The following is a 20,328-nucleotide window of genomic DNA, read 5'->3' as shown; positions in this document are numbered from 1 at the left end:
AGCTATGTGTTCACCCAGAGGCAAGGGCAAAGCACCAGCCTGAATATACCATTGTTTCCCTTTAGGATGGAGGAAAAGGGTGCTGGGAAACAGTCACAGACACTCTGCTGTGCTACAGCTGTGGCACTATGGCAGGAACGCTGGCCTGCAAGAAGATCTGGTGCAGGTACCCTTGGAGCCTGTACACCTTCCAATGGGGAAGAAGATGAAGATCCAGTTACCAGGCCACTTCTGGAATCTAAGAGATGGTTAGGACCCTCCATGAATATGCCCGGACAGCCACACACAGTGCAGTCTAAGATAAAATAGGGGTATCCACAGAAGCACGACAGGTAGCCCGGGAGACAAGAGTGTGAGAAAGTCCTTCTCAGACACAGTGCCCAACCACTGCCAACTTTTCCTTGGGAAGGTAGGCTAGGTAAGAACGCTGACTGCTTTGCAAATAGTCCTGTGTTCTAAATTCCTACCTACTCTCTGAGAAGAGTCAGGTGGTGACTGCCCTTCAGGGATGTGAGACAATCCTTGGACTAATGCTTGGACTTTGAAGCCAGAGGGGGTTCTGGGAGGGTGAGAAGGGGAAGAGTATGGAGAGTGCCCTGGAGGCGTGGGCAGGCAAGGAAGACCCTACTCTACTTTCCCACAGGGACGCTGCTTTCCTTGCTGGCTTCCCTTCTGGGTCGTGAATAGATGGCCAGGAGAATGTTGCTCAACTATGCCTGTGCAGCAGTTGAGAGTTAAGAACTACCTCCTATCCCCACTCTAAGACCTTAGCTGCCCACAATGCCCCTTTCTTGCATCACCAAAGAGAAGTGGCTCTGAAAAATAAATGGTGCTAAGGACCTTGAGGCTCTCAAAGTCCCGCTGGTACTTCTCCCGCAGGGTGGCCACATCACCCTCCAGCTCTCTGTGGTCCAGCTCCTCTCGCATGACGTCCATTTGGGCCTCCAGCTCCTGGATACGTTCTCGCAGCCCTGTCATGGATTCAGCCTCATCCTTGGCTGTTGGCACAGCTCTGGGCTCAGCTGGCCTGGGGGCCAGTGGGGAATCTGGGTGTGAGGGTTGGCAGAGGCTGAGGGCTCCCCGCAGGCTCCATATATAGTGTTCCTGCAAGGCCCTCAACTCCTCCTGATGGACAGCCTGCAGCTCCCGGACCTTCAGCTGGAACCTGTCCTCCAGCATCTTCATTTGCTGCACATGCTGCTGTTCCATGGCCTGTCTGTCTTTGACTGAAGCGTCTAGCTGGCTGAGAACCCGGCTACGCTCAGCCTGCAGTGTATTCTCGGTGTGGCTCAGCTGCTCCACCATGCACCTGATCTCCTCCTCATACCTGCCCTGCAGGGCAAACATGCTTTCACTATGTTTGCTTTCTGCTTCTTGTAGACATCTCTGCTGATGGTCCATCTGGCTCACCTTGGCCTTGAGCTCAGTGTTTTCCTTCTCAATGAGGGTGATAACCTTCTGGTACTCACTCTTCTGCTTGTGGAGAAGTTCTTCATACTCCTCCTTCAGGGCCCCAACCGCTTGTGCACGCTTCTGGCAAGAGCCCCCTGTGGCCTCCTGACAGGCCTTCTTATAAAATCGCAGCTCCTTTTCATACTGCAGCCGAATTCTGCATGCTGCATAGCACACTTGAGCCTGAATAATTGCATCTTGAACCAGTAATGAAGAATACTGACCAAGGCCCTCTAGACAAGCGTCATATGAGAGATGCTGGGACATCTGCAGAAGCCTCTGGCAACCCCCAAGTCGCTCTGAGGGAGGCAGGGCTGGTAAGGCAGCTGAAATCTCCTCAAGAATGCTAGCCTTTTCCCTTAGCTGCTGAGCCAGCTCATCCTGAATGGCAGCAAGGACTTCAGGGCTCTGATGGAAAGCCTGCAAAGGCTCTTGGGAGCCATCTATGCCTGGCCTCAGTACCTCTCCTAATGGGCTCTGGTCCCAGGATGTCTGTTCCTGGTCCTCCCTGCCAGTTGGATGCCTGAGAGTTTCTAAGATCTGCTGTATTACTCTTTCAAAATCTGGGGTTTGGTAGGCTCTCAAGATTTCTCCCAGCATGCACTTGTGCTGCTGCAGGGCTGCTTGGGTCCCCTGGAGGGTCTCCTGTATGCTCTGTAGCCTATGGTGGAACAATTCTCTTAATGACTGTGTGGCATAGCTGAGTTCTGCACGGATCCATGTGGCATCAGCCAGACTTTGGGGAATATGCTGCTGCCTGTCTCCTGATGTGCAGGCTGCTGCTGCTTCTCCCACTGTCCCTAGGTGCTTGCTTAGGGATTCGATCTGGCTCCAGAACTCACCATTCACCAGCACCTTCTTGGCCCAGATCTCCACTGGAGCCCTAGCAGAGAGGGCAGCACTTTCTTCCTTCAGTGGCCACTCCCCTGACTGAGTAAGCTCACAGAGAACGCCATACACATCTGAAGTGGTATTCTTTAGAGAGTCAGCTATTTGGTTGATAAGTGAGGCCTCCAGGACTATCTGAGCAGATAGCAACTTTCTATGTTCCTGCTCATTCAATATGGGCTGGCAGGGCTGCTGCACAGGGGTTGCCAGGCTACTTTCCATGGAGTGCCCCCTCTCTTGCTCTGTCTGTGTCCTGCTGTCTGCTGGGGATGCCCACGGCTGAAGGGCCTTTATAGCACTCACAAGCATACTCTCTAGGTTAGCCAGGGAGGCTGCACATGCATCCTGTCCCTCCTCCTGGTCAGCAAATGGCAGAGACCTTAGCTTTTTCCAGCAGTTTTCTAAGCATGTCAGGGCTTGGCTATTTTTGGCTTGGAAGTCTTCCAGCTCCCCAGGGTGATGCTCAATGTTTGTGGCCTTCTCCTGTCTCTCCTGCTCTAGCTGAGAGGCCAGTGCACTAGCCTGCAGCAGGCTGGCACGGAGTTGCTCCCGCAGCTGTGCCTCAGTGCCAGCCCACTGCTGGTGCAATGCAAGCAATGCTTCCTGACTCTGGCCCTGCTGGCTCTCCAGTCTCACGGTCACATCTTTGAGCTTCTCCTCTGTGACAAAGAGCTTTGTCTCCAGAGAGTGGATTATAGAGATGTATGTTTCAGCATCTGCAGCTGCAGGGAGTGTGCTAGGGGTAGCTTCTGAGGACACACTGTCTTCTGAGGGTGACTGGTCCTGGCTGGTGTCTGATGACGTACTGCTAGTCCAGGCCTTTGCACACCCCTCAGGGTGTGTGTATCTTTGGCACTGAATCGTGGAGAACCGGATTCTTGGCCTTTTTATAGGAGCTCCCTGGTCAGACTTAGAGGTGCTTTGCAGATGTCCCTCCCTGTCAGGTACATCCACAGACTTTGGGGGTACCATGTTCTCCTCTCTGCTGGGGCTACCACTACTACACTCTTCCCCTAGGCCAGCACCTGGGTCTTCATCCTCTGGCTGTGAGTGGGGAAAGCCTGGGAATACTCTGGTGACTGAACCTAGGGGGAAAATGCCACTGTCCTCCTCTGTTTGCTCTGCTATACTCTGAGGCTCTTTGGCATCCTTTGGAGAATCACTTACAAATCTCCTTAGACACTCTTCCTTTTCCTGCAACTTAATTTCTGTTTCCTCTAAGCTGCTGCCCAAGGCAATCATTTTAACCAAAGCCTCATTGAGGTCTTGGTCTTTCTTTTCTAGAACTCTCTCATGTGCTTCCTTAATGTGCTTTAGCTCCTCTTCCTTTTCTGTCAGCAGAGTGCGCACACTCTGTAGCTGGACAGAGACTCTGTGGTGGGAGTGCTCTAGGTCCCGGTAGTCAGCCTCTCTTCCCCTCAGCTTCTCTTGGAGCTCAGCCACGTCGCCATCAGATGTGGCCACACGTTCCATGAGCTCCTGAAACTGCTGCTTGATGAGATCCCGTTCATCATGGAGGCTCTGTACATGCTGGGCTAACTGGCGGATGCTAGCCTCCCGGGCTTCCAGTTCTTCCTCTAGCAGGTGCACCTGCTCACTGCCTTTGCATGATTCACTCAGTTTCTCTTTCTGGAGGGCCTCCACCTGCTGCACATGGCCTTGTAGCTGGTCCTCATAGGCACTGGCCTTGTCCTCTACTTCCTTCAAGTTTTGCAACAGTGCCTGCTTCTCCTGCTCACAGCTCTCCAGCAACAATGTATAGTTCCTCTGCAACTTCTTCTCCATCAGCTGCTGGGCCTGCTCACTGGTACCTAGCTGTTGGCTGAGCTCAGCAATGCATTCCTGCAGCCTCTGCACCTCCTTCTGTCGGTCCCGATGCAATGCCTGCTGTGTTTCTAGGTCCCTCAGTTCCTGGGTCTTCTTCAGCAGCAAGGCTTCTGTACTTTTGAGTTTCTGCTCACTGGCCCTCAGCTGGCCACTCAGCATGGCCTTGCTGTGCTGCCAATCCTCCAGTTGCTCACGAACTTTGCCCTGCTCTAGCTTCAGCTCACCCTTGAGTGTGGCTAAAGCCTGCTCTTTAAGAGCCAGCTCTGCAGCTGCGTTACTAAGTCTTGCTTGCAGGGTCTGAATCTCAGCCTCATGGTGCCGGATTGCATCCTTGGCCTCCCCATAGCTATGTTTCAGGGTCTGAATCTGCTGCGTGATGAGCTCTTGCCGCCGGCACTGAGCTTCCAGCTCACTTTGTAGGTCTTGGTTGACTCTATGGAGCCTCTGCCAGGCACCCGATGGGGAGGTGGCCACTTCAGTCTTAAAAAAACCGATTAAATACTGGTTAGTAACACTCAGGCCACCCTGTTCTGAGTGTCACACCTCTGGCCAGGATCAATCATAGATAAGCTCCTTGGTGGGTTTGCCTTTAATCCTTTGCACAACTTTTTTTTTCTTCGTTTAAAGAAAAAAAAATCAAATTAATGTGGGTTTTGTTTGTTTTGGTTTGTTTTTGGTAAGTATAGCTGCTTCCACATAAACAGAACACATGGGAAAAAACATCAAAAAAACAGCTCTAACTGAACAGCATCTAGAAGAAATAAACCAAATAAAGCTGAATAATGGAACACACTGAAAAGTATAACGGAGACTGAAGGACAAAAGGACACCGCATTTGTTTGGCAAAACAAAGTATGCAGTTCTAGACCACATGTTTAAAGCAGCACAGGGCATAAGGCACAAGAAAGTGACGTCACTTCCTTCCGTGACAGGAAGAGAAGGAAGGCAGGTAACTACTTGAGAGATGTCAGCAAGGTAACATTGGAACATTTCCTTTAGAAAGCGTAGTCAGGCCTCCACCGTAAGGAGAAACTAATCTCTACCTGCAAGAAGACAGAACAAGGGGAATGCAGATCATGAAGCAAAATGTGGTAACAAAACAAACCTCCATAAAGCTCAAAATAAGAGTGATACATGCAAAACCCAAAATAAAACACAAAGTTCCCAAACTAAGACACAGAAGAGACAGGGCTCATATGAAGCAGGGACAGCACGGTGAGTCAGGACAGCCCCACTTAGAATCTGCCTGCCCAGGCTCCCTCAGTCTACTGGTGGGGAAGCCACAGATGTGACACTCAGTAAGTTCCAGTTCCACACCATGTTCACCATCCACAGCATGCAGGCCCCTCCCAGCAGTTAGCACAGCACCCTACCCGAGCTTGCATCTCTTAACCCTCAGTGCCCCAAAAGGCCTCTTGACCCTTCTCACTTTTGACCAAGTATTTCTAAAGCTCAGGGGTAATCATTATTAGATTCTGCGGGAAGCTGGCCCCGTTGCTGACCAACAGGGCCTTCAGTGTAGATGCACATGACAGTCCATGTTAGACACACAAGTTAGCAATGTGCAAAGCTCCTTGGCAGTGTCTTTACCACCATGTCTGAATATAAGTCAAGTCTTATATGATGGACCCAACAAAGGCTTAAGAAAATGACCCTTAAATTAGGGATGGCCTGAATGAATAACTATGGCTTTCTGAGTAGGCTGTGTGAAAGGGAGATGGCTGCCATGGCCAGTTCCAAGCAAGAAGGTCAGAAGTAGGACAGCAGTGAGTCTGCTGGAAGGGGAGAGGGTGCAGTAGTGGGGTACAGGGGTAAACAAGGGGCACATGCAGCAGTGTGAGGGGTAGGCACAAAGGTAAGGCAGGCTCTGGTTGAGGTGAGTGAAGGACTCCAGGTCCACTGGCAACTTGGTGATGAAGATCGAGGAGGTCAGTGTACAAGGGTCTGGGCAGAGACTCTGGGTCTCTGAGAGCTGAAGGCCTTTTGGAGAACACTAGTTCCAAATGACACAGGCAAGAGGCTGCTGCTGTAGGGTAGAGTATGCTTCTAGGGTCAGTGGCAGAGTCAAGACTAGAACAGAGAACCCTGACACTAATCTAAACCCCATGTCTTCTCCGTGGCCTTTTCTGGGAGCTTCAATTCAATTTTACCACCTGACTCCACTATCCCTAACACTTGTTGATTTTCCCATCAGTAGGATAGTACCCAGGGTAGGAGTATGTCTCCTGCATGTCCCAGAGCTAGCACTGATCCTAGGAAGTCAGCTATAGGATAACACACGCCACCTGTCCTCATACCAAGCTACCTTGAGACTGTTTTTTGACATATCCACATCAAGGGGATGTTAGGGATCTGAATGCAGCAAGATTCTGGAAGATGCCTTGAGAAGGACACTGGTCTTGGGCTGTCAGCTCAGCACCTAGCTGCTACCACTTTTCCCTCATTCTGGGCTGGGTTAGGTTGGCTAGGTGGTCATATATCCTCCAGACACTTAGGCTGGTTGAAAATGAATGGGTAGGTGGGTAGTGGTGCAGTCCTAGCTCTGCCACTAACTTGCTGTTGGTCCTAAGAAGGCACTTGGCTTGCTGTCGTGACCAGTTTTTCAGTATATGTACAGTGGGCCCAGTATCACTATGGTGAACACAATGAGAAATGACACACAGATGCATGGTTCTCACAAAAGCACAATGTCTAGAATGCCCAAAGGGGAGACCACCAAATGATTTCATGACCAAAAGATAATCCATAGCTGTAGAGATTTGGGACACATTTCCCAATGTCCTAGTAGCAAGGAAAATGTACAGACTATCACAGCATTAAGAGCCTTGGTCCTTGCTGACCATGTTTGCACATTCCTAGCCTGTGGGCCTGAGCAGACCTTTCACACTGAAGCCCCTGGGTGCACTGCTGACTGGGCAGCTGCCCACCCTACCTGCAGCACATAGCCCTCCCGGGCACTCTGCTCTCGGCCCAGGGCCACCCTTAACTGGTCCTGCAAAAGCCGGTTCTGCTCTAGAAGATCCGAGGCCTCTTTCTGGCTCTGCTCCAGCTGTTGGTGAAAATAAACACATACATACACTTCACAAACATGATGAGAATAAGGAAAAGCAGCTGACCACAAGTTGTCAAAACAATGGGGCTTGTTCATGAGTCTCAGACTCTCACTGGATACGCAGCATATGGTACTGGACACATCATCAGAAGAACTGTTCCCTTCTGGTGGCTAAGGGACATATTTCCTGTTCTTGCCTCAGGTAAACCCTGCCTAGCCCCAATAAGCTTTCACACTGGCTCACAGTTGTACTATGCAGGCTGAAATATAGGTGGAAAGTTCATATCTGGGGGGTGGCTGTGCTCCATTGAGAAAAGAAGGCTTCACATCTTTATCAAAAGGAGGACTGTGTGGGTGGGGTCCCTGGCATAGGCATATAGATCTCACTTCAGGTCCTGCTGTAGTTTCTACTGACTACTCCATCTGACCAGGTTTACAGAACAGATTTCACATAAAGCTCCAATATAGTCTCAGTAAGACACAGAAACCTGTAAACGCTCTACATTCTTGTTTTCAACAGCTTCAAAATCACCATCCACCTTTCCCAACCTGCTAAGAGCCTCATTGGTGCTCTGCTGTATAGGGGCTGCCTTGGTCTGCTGGGCCATGGGAGGCAGATGTTGCTATTCAGTTAAGAACTAAGTATGTGGCCTGCAGGCCAGAAGGCTCATTTTGGTAGCCTAGAATTATGTGAGTTTGAATCACTTTATTTCTTTTTACCTGTATTTTTTTTATTAATGGATATAGAAAATGAAAAAGTCAAAGTGCTGGTGCTAGTGATCTATCAGATTCATACATTTAATAAAACAGAAAAAAACAAAACAATAAAAGAGGTAAAGAGAGGCATGCCAAAGTGGCAGGTCTTCAATTAGCACTTATGGAAAGTGTGTAAGAATATGCTGGACGCTTGCTGAGGAATATGTTCTCAAGAGGGCAAAAGTCAGAAGGAACCAACCCTATGTAAGCTGAGCCCACATCTTAAATACCTCATGTGAGTATTCTGGATTTTAGGATTTATTGTTGTTTTGCCTTTGAAATGATTCTGGAGTAACTGTATATACACAATGGGCAATATGGAGGATGGGTCCCAATCTAAATAGGAACCTCAATCATGTTACATCTTTACTTTATACACATGACTTCTTTTATATATGTGATTTCGACATTTTGCTTTGTTTTGGCAATGCTGGGATTGAACCCAGGGCTCTGTGGCTTATGCAAACGCTGTAACACTGGGGCCATATCCCTAGTCTCCTACAGTATAGTATTAACTAATTTTATACAGAAACAAAATCTCCTGGTGGAGAACTTTCTGCTTGTGTCACGCTGACACTAAAAGCCTTATGGATTTTGGAGAATTTGTGACTTTTCAATTAAGGATATTCATCATCCTGTAACTCTGGACATGGAACTCACTAGCGAGACATAAATGTATGTGCAGATGAAATCTGGACACATTCTATAAGAAGAATCATATACTACGGACACAGGGGCTAGCTTATATGGCTCTGTACCAAGATGCTAGAATGCCTCCATCTAATCCCTGGCCCACTCCCTCTCACCACAGCCTTGGACCACCTCCCTACTCTCCTATAGTACTGTACTGAATAATTAATTACATGCATGCAAGAAGAAAGCGGCCCTACATTACCTCCTTCTCCAGTAGAGACGTGAGCTCATGAGTGGAGAGCCGCTCACTTCTGTCCTCCAAGGACAGGTGCAGAGGAGCAATAGGGACCTGTTTCTCCTCCCTGAGGGGAGTAGTCTCCACTTGGTGCCACCGCTGCTCGATTTCCACATGGACATTCTGCGTCTTGAGGTCAGGGGATGCCAGCAGACCTGGGCTGCGGTCTATGTCCATACGGAGGGCTGTATCCTCCATACTTGGCCCATCAACGGTGTCCAGCATCCCAAAGCGTTTGCGGCGCTCTTCTCGACGTCGAGCTCGTTCACGCTCCAGCTCACCTGGCTCGGCTTCAGGACGCCCAGGCTCACCAGCATCAGAGGACCCCACAGCGCTGGCCCTTTCTTGAGCCAGGGCCTGTTGGATGGGGCGGAATTCAGCCCAGTCAAATGTCTTGGAGCGGCCCTCCCGCCTCCGCTCTCGAGCACGGCTCTTCTTCTGCTCTGGGTCTGGCTCTCCTGGCTCAGCTTCTTGCTTTTCATTTGGCCTTGGGCAGGTCTCAAAAGAAGATGTGCTTTTATTCTTTTCCTCAGGCAATGAGCTGTGGGGTAGTGAGGAAACACAGGACCTGTCAGGGAGCCTGGACATTTCAGCAGGCCACAAGGCCAGCCTACACCTGTTCTGATCCCCCAAGTGGCTTCTAAGCAGAGAGTTCTCCCTTGGAGAACTCAAACCTAGCTGATGGGTAGGGAAAGGGAAAGAGCTTCAGCTGTTCCTGAGACTTCAGTTCTCATCCTTTAAAAGGAGTGTCATGTGGTCATATCATGGACTCCTAAAGTCCCACAGGAGAGGAGGTCCAGACACTTGGTGAGGCTGGTCATGGAGCAGCCTACACTACGCGGTGACAGAACCAGCTCTCTTCAGAAGGGATTTCTATGAACAGGAGACGCACCATCATCTTTACTGAAAACCTCACTCCAGCTCCAGGCAGGACAGATAAGTCAGAGTGAGGCTGAGACTATCTGTGGGTCGAGGGGACAAGTGGCCCAGGTAGCCACAAGCCCACACTACCAGAGAGAAGGTAGTGTAGTACCCACCACTTTGAGGAAGGAGGTGCACAGCCACACAGATCAAGCCTGCTAGTGCCTCAACCTACCCAGTGATAACAGGGAAGAAGCTGGTTAGCTTGAAGATAACTGCCTTTCTCCAATCTTCACCAAGGAAGATTTCTGGGAAGGCCTCCACTCCAGCAGGAGAGGGGGTCAGGACATCACCACTGGCGACATGGCAAGAGGCTCAGTGGATTTACTGACAGCCTAAGTCCCAGCGATTGCTAGATGGCCCTGGTCTTGTCCAAGCCTTAACAGAACTGAAGTGAGCTGGTGACAGGGGGCCCAGGGTGAAGAGCCAGGGAACACTTGGGTTTATACTAGGACCAACAAGGAGATTGCCAAAGGGACATCAAACAGAAGAGAAAGTGATTCTCATTACCCCTGGGTCACTTGTCCTGGAAGCAAACTAAGAATCAGAGTGTTTGGGCCAGTGAGATGGCTCAGTATATAGGGTACTGGCCAGGAAACCCAGCCCAGGTCCTAAGTTCTTCCTGGAAGCCACATGGTGGAAGGAGAGAACCAACTCCTACAAATGACCTCCACATGTACAGCAAACGTGTGACCACACAAAACAAGCAAGTGAAGTTGTCCTCTGACCTCTAGAGGTGTGCTGTAACAAATCCCTTCCCTCCCTCCTCCCTCTCACACACACAAACACACTAACAAATACAAATATCTAAACAAAAATCAAATGCTTTAGAGCAGTAGGATCAGCAAGGGTCCAGTTTAAGATCAAACAAGCACGCAAATGACAATGAGCTGGAAGGGGCTGAATCGACGGCACAGTGGTTAAGAGCACATGCTGCTTTTGCAGAGGACCTGGCTTTCCAGCACCCACATGGCAGCTCACAACTATCCATTAAAAATGAGGTGCAGCATGGCACATACCTGTAATTCAGCACTTAGGAGGCTGAGGCAGGATGACTGAGTGGGAAGCCATCCTGTGCTATATAGCAAGATCTTCACACAGGGAAAAACAAACAACCCAGAGTGGAGCTTTTAGAATCATGAGAAAACTGGTGAAGTGTCAGGTCTATATGGGGAGTTAACATTGACAGTTGGGAACAGGGACCATCCCCAAACCCAGAAGTCATGTAGTACTGTGAGACATCCTCACCACAGAGAACATGATAGAAAGGAGAAGAGAAGCAGGGCAAGGCTTGCTGCTCTGATACGGCTGTCCTTACTTCTAATAACTTCTGGTGGTCTTGCAGCTATAAATCATGTTTCCTCAACATGAGCCAAACAGAACAACATAGGCTAAAAGCAATGGGTGCGGAGGCCCAAAGACACAGTCAACTATAATGTAGATTCTAACCAAAGAGAGAGAAGCACCAGGTCTCTACGTTCATGTCCCAGGCCTCAGTCCTTCCATGGACCACAGCATAAACATGCACATTTGAGCATTCTTGGCGTCTTGGACACCCCAACACTAATCTCCTCCAGCCATCATCCATCCCATGACCTTCCATCTGCACGTGGGCAGGGCAGCTCAAGTGCCTTTTTCATTTTGCTTCAGGGCCTTGTACTACAGGCTGTTCTCCTGACTGAAGGAGCCATGGAGGTAGGAGGTGGGGCACTGCTATTTTGCCAACAGTTCTTTTTTAAATTAAATTCTTTTTTTGAGACAGGTTCTCTGTGTGGTTGTCCTGGAACTCTCTTTGTAGAATAGGCTGGCCTCAAACTCAGAGACATACCTGTTTCTGTCTCCTGAGTGCTGAGGTGAAGGCATGCACCACCACTGCCTGGCAAAAATTTTTTAAATTTAATTTAATTTTATGTGTATGGGTGTTTTGCCTGCATGTACATCTGTGCACCATGTGCATGTAGTGCCTGTGGAGGCAAGAAAAGGGTGTTGGATCTCCTGGAACTAAGTCATGATGTGGGTATTAGAAATTGAACCCAGGTCTTCTGAGAGAACAGCAAGTGCTCTTAGCTCCCGAGCCATCTCTTCAGCCCTTAGCATAGTTCTTGAGAGACGGCAGAGGACTATTTTCTGGATAAAAGTAGGTCTTTAGGACCTACGAGTCCTGGAATGCAGAAATCAGTACTATTGCTGCTGAGTGACGAAGTGAACATGGAACAGATGCCAGAAAGGGGCTGAAGAATAGAGTTCAGGTTTCCTTCCTTTTCTTTCTCATTCACAAAGACATAGAACCAGCCAGAACCAGGCAAATGTTTGAGACAAGAATAGGTATAGCTAATGTTGCCACAGGCCAGTACCCTCTGCCCGCTATAACCCAAACCTCTGATGCCAAAACTACTTGGCAGCAACATGAACCACAAGAGGCACAAGGTATTCAAGATGGAACCTGGACGAGGCAGAGTAAAGCTTGGGACACACAGAGCATGAACACTGGTAGATCTGCGATCTTCAGGGCAAGAAGGGAAGGCATGTAGCATGTTCTAAGGAATATACACTACAGCATGTAAACACAGGAAAGAGCAGAGTTCTCACATGTGGGCTTAGCACCTACAGTCTCAGACAGAAGCTTCTCCCAATTGTATAAAACCAAACAGGTGGAGTGAGATAAAAGGACTCTTGAGTCCCAGCCGGGCACAGCCACTAGAGAAGGCCCATAGTGGAGCCCAAGCCCATTCTGAGGGCTGAGCCCTGTTGACAAAGACATCCATGCTGAGGATAGGCAGGAGGGTGACCTGTGTGGCGGACTAGGCCAGCTCAACAGAAAAAAGGCCAGCAGAGCAGCAAACAAGAATCACAGGGGACAATTGCAGCCAGCTGACAGTGGGCCAGAAGGAGAAAAGGAATTCATGTAGTGGTGGAGCTGGGCTCAGGCCTCAGAGAATGGCAGTTAGCAAGGCCTCCATCTTACCTGGTCACATCTGGGGCAGATGCTGGGAGCACATGTTTCATAATGGTCTGGATCCAGTTCCGTCGTATGCCAGATGTCATGGCCGACAGGGTGAACTCACCCTCCTTGGTCTACACAAAAAATACTAACCATCAGTGGTCAACCCACAAGGAAATGGGCTAGGCTAGGTGACTTTCCTAGGTGTTGTATATGACCTGTTTGAAACAGGCAGACTAATAGGGCCACTAATAGGGCTACCACTCCCTCTGGGGAGTGGTGAACTGGGTGTCCCCTAAACAAGGCAATATACAATCATTAGCTCCTATTATGCAGTAGCAGCAGCCTGCACACAGATTGATGATCACATGTGACCCTTTCCTCAAGAAGATCTGCTAGCCCTAGGGACAAGGACACTGATCTGGCTGGGAGTAGGGAGAGTGGTGGCCAGGCCTATCATCCTGCAGTCTCAACAAAGGTGCACAGTGTGACAAAGTGACTGCCTGGGTCTTTACCTGCTCTGAAAGGGAATGAGATGCACTTATAGACAACATGTGGGCCATTGTGCTGTGACCAAACCTCTCCTTCCATGGGAGGCTGTCACATACCTGGCTCACTCCCCTTCAGAGAATACAACTGTGGAGTAAACAGTAGCATGGGGCTCCATCCACATTCTTAGCTAGCCCATTCAACCATTGATATAGGTGCTTCCAGGTTCTGGCCTCAGCTTTGCTGGTAAGCTTTCTTAGTCTCAGGGCTACTTGCCTAGCTCATGCTCTCAAAATACCAATCACTGCCTCAAACCTGCTGGCTAGGACTGCAGAGGATCCATCTCTAATGTGAAGTCTCTCTCTGAGCAGTGTATAAGAAACCCTCCAACACACTATGGGTTGCAGGAGCTCTCAGGCCCTACCTCATTCAAAGTTCCTCCCTGGCATCTTCAGCCCCTCCTTCCATACTTGCCCACCACACAACCACTACCTCTTGGTCTCCCTTCTAATTGCTCATGCAAGTTCTGCCCTATATATCTTACTAATTAAGGCACATTCCTGGTGTCCACAACAGTCAGTGCTTTCCACACCTTGAGTCAGTATTTGCCCTGACATACATTTGCTATTCTCGGGTTCTATCCATTACCTACCTTCTGCCTTAGCACCCTCTTTTGAACCCTCAGGGTAGGAAACCAGAACCACCACTGGCCTTGGCAAATGTGGGGAGAGAGCAGAGTTCTCAGATTGTGCACGCACTGCCTTGAGACATCTGCTAATCAAGATGAAGATGAGGAAAGAGCCAGGACTCTCACTGGGAAAAAGGTTCATCTCAGCATTCAGACTCCAGGAATGTTCTATCTCCTTCAAAGGAAATAGGGACAGAACACGGCAGCAAGAAGCCAGGCCATGGGGACAGCTATGGCTCCTTCCCCAGATACCCAGTACGTGTAGTGGAGCCATGGTCAGTTGCCCAGGAATGGGTGCTAGACTCCTCTGAAGATCAAATCTACTGGCCTTCAGGGGTGTGGACTGGTCCCAAGTTTGAGTTTTCTGAACAACTGAACACAGCAATAAGTTGAGTTCTAGATCCCCAAATCAAAAAGATCTCTTCCCCAGTGAGCCCACCAGAAATTCCAGCCTTGAGCTGGAAGTCAAATCCTAGAGCCTATTCTATCTGCTACCCCTTCGAAGGTTTGGGTGAGGGATTACAAAGGTTTGCTCCAATGGGGGTGGGGGTGGGGGTGGGGGTGGGGGTGGGGGTGGGGGTGGGGGTGGGGGTGGGGGTGGGGATGGCTTTGTCTTGCTCCAGAGACATGTCTTACAAGTCTAGAATTCTGAATGACTAGGACCCCCACGTGGTAGTGATAGTGACAAGATGATATATGAGGCAGATTCCTGCATCAGAAAGAACAAACACCAACCATGAACCTGTGCTTAGGGATGGATACCAAATGTAACCCAGTTGACTATAACAAGTATGAAGCCTCACTGCAGAAGGCAAATGTCCCAGAAATTCTTTAACCTAATTCCAGGCAGCCCTTAATCTTTTACTCCTCATACTCTTCATCCTTCCAATGGTCCTATACTCCAACATTAAAACGAGAAGAAAAAGAGCAATTTCTGTAGCAAAGCTTTTCAAAAGCCTTGGGGAGAAAGATGTAGAAACCCATCTTTTTGTCCACATCATATATCAGGAGTACAGGTCAGTAGCCATAGTGAAGAGGCATCATGCTAACAGGAAAGACTAAATGCTTACCATACGTGTTAAAATATAACCCTGTCGGTCAACTCCATTCATCCCTAGACTCACATGTATCTGAAAGCCATAGTTTCTCTGGACTGGATACTCAGTGACATCATAACAGGTTGACAAGTCAATTTCTCCATCTAGATCAGCTGCCTGCAGAGAAAAATGAGAGGGTGTGAAGAGATTCAGGCAGAGAGGATGTTCAAGTGATCAAATTTCTGTGAGTGATGTTTTCCACTCAACATGTTCACAGGACTACACGTTGGCTGATTTTCCTACAACTCCCAGATCCAAGTCCCCTTCCTTGGGGTATCTACTCCACCATTTTCCTGTGTATCTGACCAAAGAAATTCCATACCACTATTCCCTGAATGTCTGTCATTAAAATTTTTTCACATGCTTAAAAAGTAAGAAGACCCTCAGTGCTGGCTGGATTTATGTCAACTTGACATAAACCAAGTCATCTGGAAGAGAGAACCTTAATTGAGGGATTTCCTCATCAGATTGCCTATAGGCAAGTTTGTGGGGTGTTTTCTTGACTGGTGTGGAAGGGCCTAGTCACTATGGGCATTTTGACCCCTGAAGGTGGTCCTGGGTGGTATAAGAAAAACAAGCTGAATAAGCCAGAGAGAGCAAGCCAGTAAGCAGTGTTCTTCCAGCCTCCGCTTCAGTTCCTACCTCCAGTTCCTGACTTCACTTCCCTTTGTGTACGATTAATAAACCCTTTCCTCCCCAGACTGCTGGAAGTCATGATGTTTATTACAGCAGAAAGTAAATTAAAACATACTCTATGACAGTGTTTACATTTCTCTTACATGCCCGACTTTGGAGACAATGCTAGGCTCTTCTACATCTGCATTCAGTTTTCTATGTACTATTTCAGCTAACGTGAGTGAAGACAAAGCAGTCTAACACAGAGATGAAAAAGGAAGAATTTTCAAGGAACTAGCTGGTCTGTCTTGATGAATAGCCATGTCTCAAAGTTTAACTGCAATGTGGAATCTGCAGTCCTATCAGTGAATATTCTGTGCTGTTAACACTGAAATCCACAGTTCTACCCTTTGAATATCTCTTGCCAGTCATGTTCTGTAACATTAAATGTCAGTCACAGAAAACAGTAAGCTATGCATAGCTTTCAAACGTCCACACAATTCATTGTGCAGAAGCAAATGCTTGCCAAACCACTGTATTTCATGAGCAGAGCTTGAAGATAAAGAGAAGCTACTGAGATTATGAATATGAACTTTCCAAGATTCTCACTTTCTTTTCTTGATACCAGGTCTCTGTTCACTGCCTAGGCTGGTCTCAAAACTCTTGGGTCATGTGACCTCCGTGTGTTACTGTCTTGAGTGGCAGAGACTACAGATAGATATGCATCATTGTGCCTGGACTAGGTTTTTCTTTGAAAATATTTTTTTTTTTAAATATGTGTGAATATTTTATCTGAATGCCTATATGTATACCATGGATGAGGAGTGCTTTCCAGTAAGTGGTGTGGGATCCCTTGGAACTATAGGTACAGGTAGTTGTGAACCTTTATGTGGTCCTCTGCAAGAACAGCAAGTTCTCTTAACTGTGGACCCATCTCTCCAGCCCAATTGGTTTTTTTCTTGAAAGCCCAAACTCTATTCATCATTGGCAACAAACTGTCCTTGAGGGAACAGATTCTTGGTTTATTTTCATGAAAATGCCTGCTAAACCCACCAAACTGAGTGACCAGAACTTATCTGGCAGCTGTTTCTTCACATGATATTCTACAAATAAGTGGCTAGTTCAGCTGTTAACTTAGTGATTGTATGGATGTGCTTCCATGAGGCTTTGGCACGCTGCTGAGTGACTGACAGACATTTCCCATTTAGGGGACAATGAAAAGGGGATAGCAAGGGACGCTTGGTAAAGGTGCTTTCCACACAACCTGACGACCCAAGTTGCATACTCAGAACACATTTAAGGGCAGTAGGAAAGAGTTGACTTCAGTTATCCTCTGATGTCCACAAGATGTGTGTACCCATGCCCGCCCCCCCCCCCCCCCCACAAATAAAAGTTAAAAAAGAATACTAAAGAGATGAGCATTCAAAGGTTGCCACTTAAAAATACCAAGCACACACCTTTAATCTGGTACTTGGGAGACAGAGGCAGGCAGATCTCTGTGAATACCAGGGCAGCCAGGACTACACACAGAGAAACCCTGTCTTGAAAAACCAAAAATAAAATAATAATAACAAATTTAATACTATACACACACACACACACACACACACACACACACACACACACACACATAACCTTATCAATCAATCAAGGACCTATTTTGTTGCTTTTAAACATCACTGACTGGAAAGCAATACAAGCCTACTAACTGTTGGTACGATCTGACTTTGGCCTATTGCCAAGGCATTAGTAGTTTTATTTAATTCTGCTCTTGTGTTGTCAGTGTTACAGCAACACAGTTCGGGTCAGCAGCACAGTTCTGATTCTCACAACATATTTCACTAAGTACGACTCTAGAGGACGGTACTTCAGCAAGGAAAGGTGCTTATGAGCAAGCCTGATGACGTGAGTTCAAGCCCTGGAATCTACTTGGTAGGAGAGAACTAACTCCTACAATTTGAACTCTATACCCATGCTCCGGCACACACAAAAACAAAGTTTTAAGCCTGGCAGTGGTGGTGCACACCTGTAATCCTACCACTCGGGAGGCAGACACAGGCCAATCTCAGAGTGTTTGAAGTCAGCCTGGTCTACAGAGTGATTTCTAGGACAGCTAGTACCACACAGAGAAACCCTGCCTCGAAAACCCAAAACCAATCCAATCCAACCCAAAACACCCCCATTCCAATCCATAAAGTTTTGAGTACTAGGTACACCTTTGCTCAAAGCTCACCACCACTCACACAATCTGGATCTGCCTATCTGACCAATAGCCTTCTTCTTTAGGCCATGGAAGCTGATCTCAAGAATTTAAGTACACAAACCAGCCCAAGAGATTCTTCTCCTGTTTCTATTATTCAAGCACAGAATGGGTGATTCTTAAGGATGCCAGATGGACCTAGCAGGGAGAAATCAGCACACAGATTTGTCAGGTTGTTCAAAAGAACTTTTGCTAAGTGAAGAGAAGAGCCCCTTCTGGTTGTTCTTTGAGGAGTGTGGGTCATCAGATAAAGGTGCGTGCTGCTAAGTCAATTCCTAGGACCAACACAGCAGAAGGAGAGAACTGACTCCCTCAAGTTGTACACACACACACACACACACACACACACACACACACACACACACACACACACAGATTTTTGATGTAAGTTCCTCTACAAGGCAGAACAAGATCGAAGTTCATCTGTCCTGTTACTCAATTCATCACACAATCCTTTTGCTAAAAACCAAAGACAAAACAAAACTAGACCCGAGTTCACCCCGAGTACTAACTTCATTTATTTGTTTATTTATTTATTTATTTAATTTGAATGAGTATTTTGCATGCCTGTATGCCTGGGTATCACATGTGTGCCTGAAGCCCGTACCGTGAAGCCAGAGGAGGGCATCAGATCCCTGGAACTGGAGTTACTGATGTTAGTGAGCCAGCCACTACATGGGTGGTGGAAACCAAACCTGGGTCCTTTACAAAAACACATTCTCTTAACAACATCGCTCCAGTCCCACTTCCTTGTTCTTAAATGAATATAGAAAAAGAGCTGCCAAAAGCCACTGCACTAAAAACAAAACAACCCCCCCCCCCAAACAAAAACAAAAAGCATTCAAGGCCTCAGAGGATGACCTCAATGTCTGAGGTGGGAAACAGTCCTGCTGTCAAAGCTGGACCAATTATTGCATGCATTAGTCCCATTAGATGGAAACTATGACACCCAAGGCAACAGGCCACCTCTTCACAGACAGATTTCAGCCCTGGACTTTTAGATGCGGCTGGCTTTGCCTTGTAGCTCTCTCACCTCTTCAGCCATGGAATCCCTGTAGTATCTCAGGCTCTGGTCAGCCAGGACAAACCAGTGTTTCTTCCACTAAAGGAGAGAAAAAGAAACATCCACCTATTCTGTAACATAACTGAGGCCCCTCCTTGACCCCAGCTGAGTCTAGGCACTCTGGAGAGCACAGGTAGAGCAGGCAACAGATGACTGTTCTGGCAGGCAGCCATGCACTCATGACCTCAGGGAGGTCCTGGTTAAGATGTACCCCAGCAATAAGGCAGTGGAGAATTGTGGGCTTCGGCCAGCTCTGTGCCCCAGTGTGGTTGGTGAATGGTGTTTTGCAGGCCTCCATCCTAACTTTGGAGGCTGCAGACAGTTCTGCTGGGTCTATCACACAGAAAGGTGGCTGTGAAAGGGTGCACAGAGGCACAACCACTTAGCTGATACACCAAATGTGTGAGCCCCACTGCGCCAGCAGGTACAAACTAACCTGCTAAAGCCCCAATCTTCACTCTGAGGAAGGGAACAAGTCTTCAGGCAAGGCCAAGGGCATTTGATATGGTGGGAGGAGAAAAAGGGCACGCTTTGGCACAGACTCCAAAGGCAAAAAGGAGCTAAGATAGTAGAGTGGGTTTTTAAGGGCCTCTCTGGCAAGGACCCAACATGCTCCAGGTCAAAGTGGGGCTTGCAAATAACTCTTCTTGTTTGGACTTGATATACAATTCTCAGGGCCTAATGGTGCCCCTAAAACTGAGCTGGTCTCTCCAACACCAGGACTTTACAGCCCTATGTGACTGCCCATATGCCTGCCTTGTATGGACACATAAGCCAACCCATATCAATATGCTGGCTGTTCTTGCCTCTCGGGAAACCTAGACTTTTAAGAAAATTTTTATGAGCAATCATATCCAGGAGCTAGGACTGTAGAATGTCTGTAGGCCAAGAGCATGAATCAGGGCTCAAAGACCCTGCCAGGGACAAGACAAGCTGGGTCTTGCATCTGCTCCCCAGTCCTCCAGGCCTCAGCACTTACACACACTCACCTGTCCATCCTCATACTGCTTAGTTAGCCAGCCTTTCTTGAAATTCAGCAGGTCAGGCTGAGGAAGAAAAAAGAACAGCTCAAGGGAAACCATTGTGGGGTTCCCAGTGATGGACAAAATATGTTCAACCGGGTTGTGTTCATCTAGATGAATCAGCACCAGAAAGTTTTTACCACCTACCAGATAAGCCTGCCTACTCTTTTGCCCCAGCGTTCCTGCCCAGAGGCATATCTACCCTGAGGAGGGAGCTCAGGGGTAAGGAGAGACAGCACAGCCTCATTTAACCTGGGCACAGGAACACAGGCTGCCTGGTTACTCTGAGGTGTCTATTCCAGCTTATCCAGGGCTTGTTTGTGTACATC

At 48.1% G+C, this 20,328-nt stretch overlaps 1 protein-coding gene across 6 annotated transcripts in view; it reads right to left on the bottom strand.

Moving 5' to 3' along the window:
* LOC118589057 (myosin phosphatase Rho interacting protein) overlaps positions 1–20,328 on the bottom strand; it is a 118,001-nt gene that overhangs the window by 14,704 nt on the left and 82,969 nt on the right. For 4 of the 6 annotated variants that reach the window (XM_036195913.1, XM_036195916.1, XM_036195914.1 and 1 more), the window contains 7 exons: positions 19,967–20,023; positions 18,948–19,016; positions 15,067–15,156; positions 12,790–12,899; positions 8,871–9,444; positions 7,100–7,216; positions 841–4,647 (listed from right to left, as the gene is read on the bottom strand). In XM_036195913.1, coding sequence (XP_036051806.1) covers positions 841–4,647; positions 7,100–7,216; positions 8,871–9,444; positions 12,790–12,899; positions 15,067–15,156; positions 18,948–19,016; positions 19,967–20,023 — 4,824 coding nt within the window. The remainder of the gene's footprint in view (positions 1–840; positions 4,648–7,099; positions 7,217–8,870; positions 9,445–12,789; positions 12,900–15,066; positions 15,157–18,947; positions 19,017–19,966; positions 20,024–20,328) is intronic. The other 2 variants (XM_036195919.1, XM_036195918.1) reach the window with 1 other exon arrangement.

Source organism: Onychomys torridus, chromosome 8 (assembly GCF_903995425.1).
Source record: "Onychomys torridus chromosome 8, mOncTor1.1, whole genome shotgun sequence".
NCBI classification, from domain to species: Eukaryota; Metazoa; Chordata; class Mammalia; order Rodentia; family Cricetidae; genus Onychomys; species Onychomys torridus.
This window is presented reverse-complemented; position numbering and strand designations above follow the sequence as displayed.